The sequence below is a fragment of the Diuraphis noxia genome, unplaced genomic scaffold (assembly GCF_037042655.1).
Source record: "Diuraphis noxia isolate RWA-SAM2 unplaced genomic scaffold, SU_Dnox_SAM2 contig0001, whole genome shotgun sequence".
Taxonomy (NCBI): Eukaryota; Metazoa; Arthropoda; class Insecta; order Hemiptera; family Aphididae; genus Diuraphis; species Diuraphis noxia.
In genome coordinates this window covers 57,286,868-57,303,026 of record NW_028301711.1, presented here as the reverse complement: position 1 = coordinate 57,303,026, position 16,159 = coordinate 57,286,868, and the positions used below count along the sequence as shown (strand labels likewise).

The window sequence follows — 16,159 nt, the reverse complement described above, 5'->3', positions numbered from 1 at the left end:
TAATTTTAGTAGGTACTCTAGGGCACAGATTACATAATTCCTTTTTATTTAATTTTATTTGGCGCAAATTATATATATATTTTTTTTTTTGGTTGATTTTGGCGCAAATTACATACGTCCCTTGAAATACTGCAAATATTTTGGGCTGGTAGGAAAAAATGGCCGCATTACGATTTTCAAGACAGCTATGTATAATAGTATAGATACAATTATCAACAAATGTGATACCTAAGTTATTATTTATGAATATTAAAATTTTGCATTTATGGATCACTATACCTAATAAGGGGCTGGTAGAAAATATTTCTCAAAAGGTCGCTACTACCTTGAAGAGTTATAAAATAAAATCATCAAACACCGACGTTCTTTGCAATTCAAATTCAATCACATCGAAATCACTTCGTTTCTATCTTATGGTGAATACAGATAATAAAATATTGTTTTTTTATTTAAAGAATATGAAATTCAACATCTAATAATAAATTAAATAAAACAAAAACTTATCTAAATAAATAGATATAATTGAAATCTTAACAATTCAGTCAACAATATGAGTCTATAAATGCATATTTAACATTCATAAATCTATTTCCAATGTATATTATAATATGTATTGTTTACAAAAAAAAAAAAAAAAAAACAATACTCACCATTTAATAATACGAGCTTGTTGTACTGTTTATAGTCGCCTACTTTGCTACGAGACTATGTACAAGAACATTATGTGAAATAAAACACGGATTGGGTAGACAACTTTTATCTTTCAAAGTTCAATAGTTGATAAATTACAAATATTAGGACGATTTTACGAAAATGTAGTAGTAAAAAACTGTAGTAGTATTAATTGCGTAGTCCGTATTGTTATCATATTCACACTTTTATCGTAAATAATAATGCATCTAAACACAGCTAATAAACGTTTAATCAAATTATATCCGATATTAGTTTTTTAAAGTTCCTAACATTAAATTATTATACATCCGTAAGGTAACACATTTAATACGGTAAAAATTTATTACGAGGGAGTCATATTAAAGGGCGTTAGCTCATTTTAGTGAGTTTTTGAAATTATGTCTACTATGAGTATGGTAAATTATTTATTATATATTTAACCTATTAGATATAAATTACTTTTTTCATTAATATAAAGTTATGTTTGTAGTTGAATTCATGTAATAAAAATGCCATAAAACAAAATAGTAGTGTTTTAAGGTAATATTTTCGTGTTAATGTTACACCTAGAAAAAATAATTTATTTATATTTTAAGAATGAATATTTATTTTTTGTTTATATATTATGCAATATAAAATATTACATATATTGTGTAATATATTCTTATAAATTCTAATATTTGTACTTACAAAAAAAAAAAAAAACTAGTAACCCGTACGATTACATTATTTATACTAACACACATTTTTGTTGGACAAAACAACGGAATCAAAGATAGCAATTTGAGTTTATTTTTGATGATACTGTCTTTAATGTTCATTTCAATGTTTTATGTTTTGAAATTATTTTTTTTTAAAAATCTGCAGATTCTTTTATGAAGTCATTTCTAATTAAATATATTTAACTGTTTAGTTGTAGCTGCATAATTTCCTGGTAGAAAATAAGACATGTTTGTAGAACTAAAAAAAAATTTGATATGTAACTATTATTAAATACACTCTCCGATGATCTTTATATTAAATCAAACGAATGACGAGCATCAAAACGTGATTATTTCTAAAACCTACCGTCGGATGAATTTTGGTCAATTGACATTGTAAATGTCAACACGAATTCACTAAAACTGTGAAAAAATGTTTAAAATAAAATCGCATGGTTTTTGCTGAAATAAAAATAAAATATTTACAAAAAAACTTAATAAGTCAACTATTTAATTTTATGAAAGTTGGTATGTATTCAATATTCATATGAAAGGCATATTCAAAGTTGAGTCCATTTGAATCTGCAGTAAATTAATTCTAAAGCAATAAATATCTTTAATTTATTCATTTGTTTCAGGTTGTAGGTAGTGAATACAAACAACTATAAAAAATATGTGGATGAAAGAGAAAAATTAACTGAAAACATTTTTTTTTTGATAGGTTATTTAATAACCTTTTGGATATCATTATTTTATTTATCTCACATTTTTAGTAATACCATGTTATATTTATTCTGTATTTGTATAACTATATAAGTTTCAAAGTGGTTGTTTTATTAAGCAGCATTTAGGTTTTTGTTAAACACATTAAGTCTTAAAGTTTATGGAAATCAAAGGAATGTCAATAAAACACAAATGTAGCTTTTATTAAATACGAATTACATTTAAAAGGATAAGATTAAGGTAAATGTTGAGCTTTGAAAACTTTTATGGTCTTTCAAATAGTAATAGATGAAATTTATTATTTTATAATATTCATATATTATATATTATAAGAGCAATACAGTGTTTTAATTCTCATTTATTTTTTATTAATATTGTATGATATGAACATTTTACTCGTTGAAAGTTAAACGATTTTACTTGATACAAATCTGAGTTCTGGGATTGCAAATGTCAGAATTTGACGATGACGAAACAGATACATTAGAAAAACTTATTTCATTTGATAGTAATTTAAACTTTCTTGATTCTCAAACATACAAGACACGTTTTATTTGTTTAGATTTCTCCGTTTTCTTTACTATACATTTTCGACTATTTAGAAAAAAAAGATAGAGTTAAAAAGAAAACGAGAGAGAAATATTTTCAACCCAAACAATTATTTTGAAAAACTTGCGAACGTAGCAAAATTATGTATACTTGTTTTTGAAAATTTATAGCTCGTTTATACATTTAAAATTAAACGTGATAACGAAAATGTATAAGTTTTTTTTTTAATTTTCACATATAATAAACCTATATATCATATTAAAAAAACAAAACTTGAGACGGTGGGTGGAAATGTAATAATAATTTTTATTCTAACAAAATATTTTGCTGACAATGTTTAAAATCATATTAATAACATTTAAATTTAATATTTCCCGTTGATTTTCTACGTACCTAATGATAAGTTATGATATATTAGCGTATGTATACCAACGTTTTACAATGTACCTACTAATATTACTGATCATCTATAGTAAAGATACGAAAATAATAATTATTTTTTATACTATTTAATATATAAATCTTCTTATATTTTTTATTTAACATTAGACTTTGAAAATATAGTTCATTAATCACATATTATAACCACGCGCTCGCGAATTTATGTGTTTTTATGTATATAAAAAAATGTATTTTATTAATTGTCCATTTAATCGTGAGTTATGATCTATAATGGCTACGATCATAAAATTTGTAGCTACTAATGTTATTAAATAAGGAGATATGGAGTTTTAGTGTTTACCATAATACCATTTTTATGTGACGTTGGCGTTAAAAAAAATAACAACAACGGATACTTTTTTTTCTGTTAATCCGTATTAATAATGTCAGAGTAATAAATAAAATGGTTAAGATAAAAAATTAATAAAATGGAGAAGATAGGTAACTTAGATTTTTAGGCATGTTAATTAAATTTAAAATATACAAAGGTGCAAAAAATATTGAAAATTACATCAACAGGTTTGAGTTTATATGCAAACAAATAAATTTAAAAAAAAACATAAAAACTTAAAATTCTAATTTGTATTTATTTTTTATATCTACTTAAAAAATATGAAGCATGTAGGATTGTAGATACTTGATTTAGATATTGTATTATGTCAAGTAATGATTTGGGTACTAAAAAATTATTATTATTAAAAAATCAAATTGTTTTAACAGTTTTTTTTTACACATACGAAGTGATACTCAAGATAAAACAAAAAAAAAAAAAGCGGGTAAGTCGTGGATGTCGCTCTGCTGTACTGTAGGTTACTTTAATGGATGGGATTAAATTTGAATGCAATGATAGGTATCATTGTATACGAAAAACGATTCTGAACGGAGATGATTTGTCAGTCTAGGATAATATATTATATTTAAATATTGTCATATATTCTATTTTGAAACAAATATTTTATTTTTAAATTAAGACGCATTTTGCATATTTTTTTCAGTTTTTTCAGATTAGTTATCATGTAGTTATCATAATTTATAATACTTTATATTATCATAGATATACATGTACCTGGTTTGAGAATAAATCGTTATCATTATACGATTTCATAAAAATTTAAAACTCAAACGCTCAAAACATTTTTCCTATAATGACGCTTCAAATTTTCTCTATAGCTATTTGAAGCAAAACTTATGGAAAACTTGGTGTTAAATTTTATAACCTTAGATATAAATACAAACAATATTATGAATTTTGAACTACAAAATAATTTGCAAATATTCATGGTTTTGACGAATTTTTTGTCAATATTTGAAATTCAAATGCTAATAATAATTTAATTTGAATTTCCGGTGGACATTTTTTTTGTGATAAAGATTGACAAATTTGTAAGGAATCTTGTATTAAATTTGCAAATCTTAGGTATAAAAGGAAAATTTTTTATGAATTTATAGAATAAAATAATTTACGAATCAAAAAAAGTCGAAAATTTTTGAAAATTAAACTGTATATAGATATCACCAACATTAACATTTGGTGAAAATTTCAAGTATTTACAGTGATTAGTTTTTGAATTACAACCATATAAAAATATCGATTTGGTCGAAAACTGGTTTTGCGTAATATTTCCCGTTTTTCTGTCATTTTTTTTTTGTTTTTCTCGATTTTTTTGAAAACTGTTGGAAAATGTTTACTTTTGACCTCTATAATGCACCAAGGATCTTCACTTTTACATCGGAAACCACCCCCAAAGTTTGAAATCGAAGCATTATTTCGACTAGTTATGCTGTACACAGACACAAAAACAAAAAAAACACACATCATTGTAAAATCAATACATTTATCACTTCGTTCAGAATCTAAAAATCCGAATATTGGTAGAAATAATACGGCATCAATATTAAAATGGTAGAAGATAAAGAACTCAAAATGTTTTTGATATTATTTCTATAAAATAAGTTTTAAAATATTTTTCAGTGTATTATAATTATTGCCATCATGATAACCAATAAATGAATAAATAAATGATTTTAAAAAAGGGAGGAAGCAGGTATCCAAACTGTTGTACAGTATATAATATTATACGTCGAGTTTAACTCGTCATTAAATAAGCGCCGTAGTTAATGGCATATGTGTCAAATTATAATATTATGATAAATCGCATATGATGAAAAATAATTCTTAGTGAAGATGGTCTAACTTTAAACCTTGGTTACCAAATAATTAATCTCATAATAATATTGGTGTATATACTAATATTTATTTAAGTTATTTCCAATTATTTAAAAAAGACAGAACTTTTAATTTTGATCTCCTTAAAATACCAACTAAATTTAATTGTACACAAGAAACTTCCATCGAAGGTGGTGATCAAAGCATTTTTCCTATAAGAAAACCGTGCTTTAAAGTATAAAATTAAAGAATCTATTGTAAAATAAATGTATTTATTGCTACATAAAGAATCTAAATAAAAAAATGAATTAATATGGAATTATAAAATGTATTATAAATGAAATATTTGGAGCGTTGGTAAAATCTAGAGGAATTGATGAGTATAGTTAGGTGTGGGTAAAATCCCGTAGCTTAAAATAATATATGTAATTATATTTTACAAGGGGAATACAGTAATATAGTTCCAAATATGTTATTCAATTGTGCCTAATTATGCACATTACAATATTATTATATTATATTTTGTTCAATTATTTTGATATAAGTTTCATACTATAATAAATATGAGTAACTGAGTTATCTCTGAATACTCCTGAACTATTAATCATGTTTTTGTTATTTTTTTTTAAAATATTATTAAGTAATAAATATAGAATATTATATAGGTATTATAATAGAGTATTATACTATATTATTCGTATTTTATGTGCAGTACCTAATATTATGTCAACATTTATTATGATAATTTTTTTTTTTAGTTTTATTAGTATTAATTCTTATAAATGATTGAAATGGGACTGTGCGATTTTTATCTCTTCCATTTCGAACTAAAAAATGTATAAATGGGACCGGAAGCACTACATTTTTTCCAAATCAAATAATATATAATTCAGAACACCGGAAATGGTTAAATAATACACATATTATAACTTTATCATGATTTCAACCAGGGTAAAGATTAAAGCTAAATGCTGAAACCCATCCAATGGAAATTTAAAAAAGTTTTCAGTTTCAGCTATTCAGTATTTACCCTTGCCATTGTGAAAGAAATCGATTAATCGAATGATTATTACGATAGCTGGTGTAAATTTCATAGTAATAAAATGTTATCGAAGCTGTCACAGTCTGTAAAATATAGCATATTGCTAAACTGGGGATTCTGAAATAATATTTTGGCTAAATTGTTCAAGTTATGGTTTTAAAATTATACTTAATTTAATATAAACAAAAAATGATATATTATCTAATACAATACAATGATATAAACATAATTTATTGATAAACGTCGCATAATATAATAGGTACGCATCAAATTGCTTGTTTCCTGCACGTGGTGACTACCTATTAAGCTCATTTAAGGGGATGGTGAACTGGTATCGTGTATGGACGTATATTCCGATCACTTACGACGTAAACTATTAAATGCATACCTACAACATATCTTAAAATACAACACTTAAATTACTGTTTGGTTAATAATGTCACTGTAACCACATCAAGCGGTTTCCGCTGAAGGACTCACAATGTGTCTATTCCCGTCACTTATGATATAATATAATCGCTTAACCTAGTATATATGTTGCTACTTTTACTAAAATTCATACTGACTAAAACTTAATATTAAATTCTGTTACATATTACATAGACAATAGTATTTATATTGATAAATTTTATATTTCATGCATCATAGGTACAAACATTATACCTAATACATACACAAAGTATATTAATAATAGTTCATAACTAAAGAAAACAATTTTGGACGAGGAAGACACCCATTTTTTTTTTAATATAGAACACACACTTAATTTTTAATGGTCTAAACTCTTGGATACCTATATAATTCAAGAAACCTTGTACTCAAGTAACTTGGCTAAATGATACTGAAACTTGTTATGGGCATTTCTATAATTTTTCCTCTCAACCAGCTTTAATATCTAAATTTACACGCTCACATCCGATTCATAAATTGAAAAGCCTACAATACGATAGAATTATCGAAATTTGTTTTATAATAGTTCAAGCTGTACACCTCAATAAAGGCTGTATTAAAACTGTTCTATAGTTCATCCCCTATTAGAGTACGACTACATCCTATGGGATTCCTATATCGCATCCAACTCATCAATTATGGAGCGTGTGTAAAGGTGCTTCCTCTACTTCACGAGTCACGTTCTCATTACAAACCACACGTTGAATGACTATGCTACTGTACCACATGCATTAGGCATGTACCTATCTATATATGATAAAAGAGTTTATGCCAATTTAAAGTTTTTCCAAAAAATTATTGATAGTACATAATGTACCCACTTTCCTATCACATATTATATGTTTTTGAGTTACCCAACACTCCAACCACTCTCACTCTGTTGCTCCCTTCTGCCTTCTCTGAGTCTCCAACTATGATCGAAATCACCACATCAACTGAGTCAGTAACCTATTCATAAGTAGTTCATGACCAATAACACTTAAATTATTGTTATTCATTATGCTAGTATAATAGTATAATGGTTCTAATTTTATTACTTTATTATTTTATAATTTTACTTCTTTAATTTTTTTCGTTTACTGGAAATTTCGTTGAAGTTTATAATTAGAGAAATTTATTCTATAGTAGAAAAAGTATCTTTAAAAAAAAATCACAAATTACTATAAATTCAATGCATTTATTGCTTATCATCATGTTTTAGTTTTACCTAATAGGTTAATAAGTAGTTAAAATTTAAAAAGTTTTAAAATTTGTTCGTAAATAAAATAAAAATGTCTTAAAAAGATCGGATTTATCAAAAAAACATTTTTTTATACACTAAACAAATGCATTTGCATACACATTCAAAGCCTTGTACATTAGACATTAGTAATTTTATTTTTAAAATCTTAATTTTACCATATAATATTTTAGAAAATGATATTATAATTATTATAATTTGATGAAAACTTAGTATTATTTAAATCCAAACATTGACATTGACTAGATAATCAAAATACCACATTAAATAAATTAATGCGTTATGATGTAGCCATTGTTCAAGTAACAACTTAAAATAATCGTCCAATATCATATACCTTAGAATCGTTAACTTGAAATTGTTTTTCCTAAATTAAGTGTCTGCTGTACAAGAATTCTCAAATCGAAACCACTCGGTTTTAACCTTTCTAAATAAAATAGGTTTTGCGCTACGTTTTGTTCATCACAAATATATTTAATTTAGGCAAATATTTTGAATTAAATGTTTTAAAAAAATTTAAATTAATATAAATATCAAATACCTGATAAATTGATTGTATTTTTGTAATACACGAGTAGGTATGAACTTTTAGAGTAAACTTGTAATTATATGATAATTTACTGAAGAATAATACATATTCGACATAGTTCCATAAAAAAATTTGGTAAAATGGTATTTTCCGTTTTTTTTTTTCGCAAAATAACTGTGTTATATCAACATTAAATTATTTTTAAATTTTGAATTATTAATAATTTTTTTTTATTACTCAACAATTTAAACCGCTATAAAAATGATACTAATAAAAATAGTGTATAATGATAAAAAAATAAATATGTTTATATTACGGGTTTTTTGGTTTAAAATAACAGAACATTATCGTTATTATAACGGGTATCCAATATTAACAATTAGGAGCGACTTTAAGGTTGTGTCATATTCACAGTAGTATAATACTATGTATATTATATATAATATTAGTATATCTTGTCTAACAAAGTTTTTTGAATTGGCAAGTACAACTTTATTAATTATTCGTATTGTTCCACAGTGCCTCCACAGAAACCAGTCATTTTGAGCGAGTACAACGAAGAGATAGAACACACAGGACCATTCTTCGAGGGTGATCGGGTGAAATTGACATGCATGGTATCCGGAGGTATTATAATTTTTACCACTTATATTTTTGTATAGTTTTTTTTTTTTTTTTAAATTACATTCATTGCGGTACGTAGATTTTTTTTAAACAAATATTAGTCCTCTTACAACAAAAATTATTAAAAACACCAAGTATAGTGAAATTTTCATAACATATCAAACTTCTGTTAAAAAAAAATCTTTATTTAACGAATTATTTTTAAAATCAAAAAAAAAAAAATTAATACTTACAGTTTTTAATTATACAAAATTCTCTTTAATACGCATTTTTTGTTGGCCGCAGAACTTATAAGTTTTACTGTATATAAACTGTCATAACTATGATCACTATGTTCGACTTCGTACTACTACGAATAATAGACAAATTATAGGTACCTACGCATTAGTTAACCAATCATGATCGTCTATATATATATATAAAAAACATAATGTATCGTGTTTTAAAGTTCAGTTTTTGTGTTTGTACTATTATTTTTGAACATTTAAAATGTTACTCGATCGTTTCAATAAAATAATTAAAAACATTAAAATGCTATCAGTTAGTGTTCTAGAATATGGCGTACCAAATTTATACGAAATAAATGCGTCATAAATATCTTATGGATAATTTAATTTCGTATCTCCATTTAACGTGTATCATCGTTTAATTTTAAATAATCATCGATGTACATTGTAGATGATTTCTATATACTCGTAAAATATATATATATAACAAAACATTTAATTTGATTTTGCGCGTACCAAAGTTAAGAATCGTATGTTTAATATATACATATATATTATATAGTTCACCACGGATAATTATAATTATGACCGTGATGGCATTATAGCATTTTCTACAACATAATATGGTATAGTATTTACATTTCTCGTTGAGATAAATTACTTAACAAATAAAACATTATTATATGCGATCGAGTTATTATTTAACCCTTTGCCGACCAACGGGACTTTTGAGTCCGCTGTGTATTTTGTCCATTTAAACATAGGTAAAATAAATTAAGTACTATCTGACCATAGTGACTTATAAGTCACTTCATTTTTAATCAATAATGTTCCCGAAAATTTTCTGTGAAATCAATAGATAGCGTTAAATACATCACATAACAAAATAAATATAGTTTAGCCCATAAAATAAATATCGATATTTATATAAATAGCCACAGCGCGAACCAGTATAGATAAGCAATGGGTTTTATTATTATTCTTTTCGTTATAATCCCGAGAAACAGAACGTACCATTGAATATCATTATTATTGTGTATAAATATGTGTTTATTGACAATAATCACAACGGACTTTGAAGTCCCTATGGTCTATTGCGACATTTTTATAGTTTTGACGAATATTCTCAGTCAAGCACTCGCGCGCCAAGTATATTGTTTATACGCATGCTATTTTTTTCGCTCTTGAGTGTTGTTTGTTCATTTATTAATTATTATTTACTCGTTGATTTTTTTAATTTATTTAATTGGTGAAATGACTATAAAACTATAAAATGTCTTACTGTAGTTAATGATTATAATAAATACATGGGGGGAGTAGACAAAGCAGATCAATTACGAGCTCTATATAATATCAATAGAAAATCAAAAAAATGGTGGCATAGATTGTTTTGGGGTGTTATTGATATTATATTTGTCAATTCATTTGTTATTAATAACAAGCTTAGTGAATCAAAATTAACCGTTCTTCAGTTTCGAAGAGCAGTTGCCCAAGGACTAATAACACAAGGTAAATGTGGCCTAAAAAGAACAACGGATATATCTCCAGGGACTTCAAAAGGTAGACCATGTCTACAACCAAGAAGGGGCAAACAGTTGTTTTCAACAACTTCAGATGTGAGGTTAGGGAACTTAGGGGCCCACTGGTTACAATTTAGTAAAACAAGAGGTAGATGTGAAGTGTGCAGCAAAAATAATATAGAATCTAAACCATATACTAAATGTTCTACTTGTAATATTTTTTTTATGTTTAAATGAAAAGAAACCATGTTTTAATGAATATCATTCAAAATAATGTGTTCATTTTTAAAATTATAATTATTATTATTTTTTTTTGTACATTACTATTATGTTTATATATTTTTAATAAAAGTCTTATTATATGATAAATTATGAATTGAACATTTATAATATTAAACATAGTAACCACTCAATGTTCTTAATATTAGTCTGCTATATAAAAAAATTGACCATTTAGTTTTTGATACTATAACTATTTTCTTTAAGTTTATATTGTTGTTAATTTGAAACATGAATTATATACATATTTAAATGGTCATTATAATTTTAATTAATTAATTAATTAAATTTTAACTAATTACTTATTATTATTACTTATTTATCATAGGGAATAAGAAAATAGTAGTGTCGTAACTGACCATAGGGACTTTTAAGTATAGTCCTTAAATGACCAATGGGACTTATTTGTCCCACTCCTTAAAAAAATATTAAAAAACCTCCAATTTTAAATTTCTTAATTTCTAAATTCATCAAAAAAATAATAATTTATAAAGGTGCAAAAAAAAAATCAAATTTCTATCACCATTTAATGTTGGTCTACAAAGGGTTAAAATGCATAGTTTTTAGCTACCTACATATAAGGTAAGTTTAAATTATTACGTATTCATTACATACTACAGCTAGTCGCATAAACTTTATAATATGTAACTTAAAGTTGGATTAATATTTGTTAGAAGTTTTATCATTTATAACGTATGTCAGGAAAAGTGCGAAAAAGCATACAATTTGTATACTTTATAATATGCGATCTTGTCAAAAACTTATAGAGTTGAGTTACTTTGTTATAAATTGTTAATCACTACAAAAATACATTTGAGGAAAAAATAGGATATACTGTTACACGAAAATAACTCAGTTTAAAGTGTGCAGTATATTATATCGTATAAAGTATAAGCCATTATTTTAAGCAGTCTGCTATTGTTCACAGTTTTAAAATTATTTAAAATTATATTTTCTAAGTTATTATGAATTATATCATTTAAAACCAAAACTTATTTGATTACAAATTAATGTATCCATATATTCTGTAATGAAAATTACGAATACAATACTCAAAGTGGAATGTTTTATAATGTATTTTAAGTAAAAGTGTAAACAAAATAATTAATCAAGCATTCTGCAAGTTTTCAATTCATACAATATACCCATACAACACCCACATACAATAATGAAGTACTAAAAATTATATTTATACTGATTATTATAATAGTTCAAAATATTTAAAAAAAAATGCATGTGGAATGTTTTTGAAAATAGCTAATAGCTATTCTATTTTATTAATTTTAATTTTGAGTATGTAAGATTTGTGCAACGACATTGTTTTATTTCAAATTTAATAATTTTCTTGAGAATTTCGATAAGTAAATTATTAAATATTCAATCTATGTTCTGAATTAATTATATCTGATGAAAGCAATTACTTATTCTATTATGTCTTCTATTTTTAATTCTTAAGTTTTACACTTATTGTGGATTATATATTAATAATTATTTTATCCATCTTATTAAAAAAACAAATTTTCAATGAATGTCTTTTTTATTTATTTTTTTTTTATGAAAGTTACTAATCGTCAATAAAAAGGTCAGAAAATTGTAAGTCAATATAATACCATCCATCTAATATGTACACCTATCGACCATGAATAACATAAACGAGAGTGAAAGAATACAGTTTATGAACTCTGGAGAAAGATATAATAACCGGATGTTGAATAATTCAAATACTAAATTGGTGGTCAAGTTTACCATAATTCAGATAGTAGTGTATATTTCTATCAGTATATATTTTTTATACAAAAACTAAAAATAATAGGTTTGTTTTATGTTTAAAACACAAAAAAAAATCCATCAGTGACTAATAGAATACGAAGTTTTCAAAGGTGATGTATTTCAAAAGAAAAAAATACATTTTGAAAAGTAATTATTAAATATATGTAACATAAATAATATCTTACAAACATTAAGAGTGTAATTTAAAAATTCTATAAAATTCTGTAAATCTATTTTTATTAAACAAAAATAGATTTACCACAGGTACCACAAATCAAATGTCCTAATATGTAGACTAGTTAATTATAGTTGTTATAGGCCACTATAAGTGTTTTATGAGCCTACATTTTAACTAATTACAATACTCAAAAGTCAAAATTCAACTTTTAAACATTGATATCCTATAAAACCCTCATGACTATTTCATGTAAGAAATTATAAATATTTTATTTTGATTAAAACAAAATACTTTATAATTTAAAAACTATAATAAGTTAAAAACTTCAGATAGTGTGAAAGAAATATTTAAAAAAATATTTAGAATTAAAAAAAAAATTGAAGTGATAAAATAATCATCTTATTTATTAAGATACATACCAATAAACATCACTAAAATAAGATATGAAAATATGACAATTTGTGTTAATAGAACGTATAAAAATGATAAGGGGAAAATGATCAAAAAACCATAATCTGAATGTCCCCATTTGAGATTCAGTGCAAACCGTGGGAGCTATTTGGTTTACAATAGGTTTGACTTTTTTTTTTGAAAACAATTTTTAGGATAGTAAAAGTGTTGCGTGTGACCTTATCAATTGATTGGAAATTGAACAACAGAGCTCGTATTTTATAAAGGTCAAATTTCTTAGTAGTTTAAAAAAACTCATTCGAAAAACTCCAAAGAACATAATAATATGTAGTGTATCCATTTTTAATAAAATTTCATCCATTTTACCGATATCCACTCGAATTAGATTTTCAAATGCAACGATTTATTTTTATTTTCAAATATAAAATAATAACATTGATACTTTAAATAGTTCTTTGTTATTGAATTGAGCGTTAAAGAGAGAATTGCCTAACATCTGGTATCGTTACTCGTTAGTTATTCTTATTCTGTATTGTGATCATATATTATTATACGATTTGTAGAACAAACTATTTTGTATTTTTAAGATAAACAAATATGAAATAATATTTGTTTAAAATGTAGGAGATAAGATTTGGGATTGAAATTCAGATATTGTGATTATATTCTCAGTATTTTGGAGTGGAGTCTTGGAAAGACATAACTCCAGATCTACCAGAATCAATCATTAAAGTTAAACTATCCAATAGTTAATTGATAACTGTATTTAAATACGGCATAAATTGCATAAAACGATTTGATATTCAGTAATACCAACTTTTTACAAATAAAATATATTATGTATTATAATATAATTTATCTTAATATAATGTCATAAATATTGTTATTTTTTAAATATGTATATTTTAATATTGGTAAATATTATTAGTATAGTATTGACAAACTGAGAAAAAAATAAGAGAATTAATTTAACGAGTGCCGTTTAATCTGTAATTAAATCAAAACATTAAAATCCTCAAAATTAAACAAACATGGTTAATTAATGGAAGATTAAAAATTCCCAATATTTACGATGTTTTTATGAGTTTTATGAATTAAAGTGTATTTATTCACAAAAGAATATATAAATATATTTTTAATAAGCATATAGGTAATATCAATAAGTATTTTTTTTTTTAGTATAATGTAATAAAGTCAATTTTACTAACTCATAACACAAACTTTTATATTTCAAATCAATGAACTACCTACTGCAACGTGAAATAGTAATGGAGGTATACACATTGGATACCTACATTGATTATTAATTATCGGAAAAAAACCGAATGAGATAAGTGGATACAGTATCGTATCCAGGATTATAAAAACGGAAGGATAAGTTTAAATTAATCAAGTTTTTATAGTTTTTGTATATTATAAAAAATTTAAACAATAAATTTACTAGAAAAAAAATGCAACGGGGAAGATTTTTTTATATGTATTATTATTTTTAGTAACCTGAATAAGCTGAACAAAAAGTGATTAAAAAAAGAAAGTGTATTTATTAATTTAACGGTTTTATTGTTTCCATCATTTTTATATGGTTTATATGGTTATTTAGAAATTTAAATAAAAATAGACAAGATTTCATACCATATTTCTTAAAATAAAATATATTATATTAACAAACGTTTATTTTAAATATAATAATAATAGTATTGATAATTAAAACACTTGCTAGATCATTGATACTTATCAGAATAAGTTTGATTTTAATTGAAAGACAAATTAAAAATCTTATGCTTGGCTAGGTAGTGAATGTTTCAATACGCTTAGTTGAATTTATAGATATTAATTAGATCCTTATGAATACAATCTGCTTTGAACAATTGGAATCGTAAAATGAAATATTATGTAAAGTGTTATTGTAATAGACGTTCAGCAGTGACAAATAAAAATGTATTTTAAATTAATATATATTATGTACAATATGCACATAAGTGCATTTAACATTTAAATACTAACGTTAAAATAACCATTTAATGTTTAAAAACTTTCAATTTTCTATCTGATATCTATCGATTATAATGTACATCATTAAATATAATAGATAAATATTTTTTCCACTGATCAATAAATACGTCATGTCTAATATAAAATCTACAAGCATAACAAATTTAATTAGAAATGATTTGAGAGATAAAAACTATTTACTGGTGAAATTTTAAATATCAGTTTTGCTTGAATATATTTTAAAATATTTTGTAAAAGTAAGACAAATTTTTACTTGTAGATAATAATTATTAATCAAATTTTTCCAGCCAACATCAAAGTTTAGCCTTCCGATGGAATTGCATACCTTTCAGTTTGCTTCCACAACGTTTATTTAAACGAAAACACAATTTACGATTCAAATGATGTGTCTAACGAAAGCATCATCTTCGAAGTTTCGTCTTCCTCGTGAGATATCTCAAACTCATTTAAATTTCAAATTACCTAACCATATACAACTATATTTTATTAGTTATCAATCATACTGAATAAATGAAAGAAACAAATAATTACATATGCACCTTAGTCTGACTTATTGAAATATTATAATTTGTTTAAAGAGACTATGCAATCATGGTGTACTGTGTTAAAGTATTAAGTATTTG

General features: G+C 24.5%; 1 protein-coding gene across 1 annotated transcript in view; it reads left to right on the top strand.

Moving 5' to 3' along the window:
• Window positions 1-16,159, top strand: part of LOC107162698 (uncharacterized) — a 564,476-nt gene that overhangs the window by 471,594 nt on the left and 76,723 nt on the right. Inside the window, exon 4 of the mRNA XM_089218652.1 lies at window positions 9,034-9,141. Within this exon, the coding sequence (XP_089074778.1) occupies window positions 9,034-9,141 (108 nt within the window). The remainder of the gene's footprint in view (window positions 1-9,033; window positions 9,142-16,159) is intronic.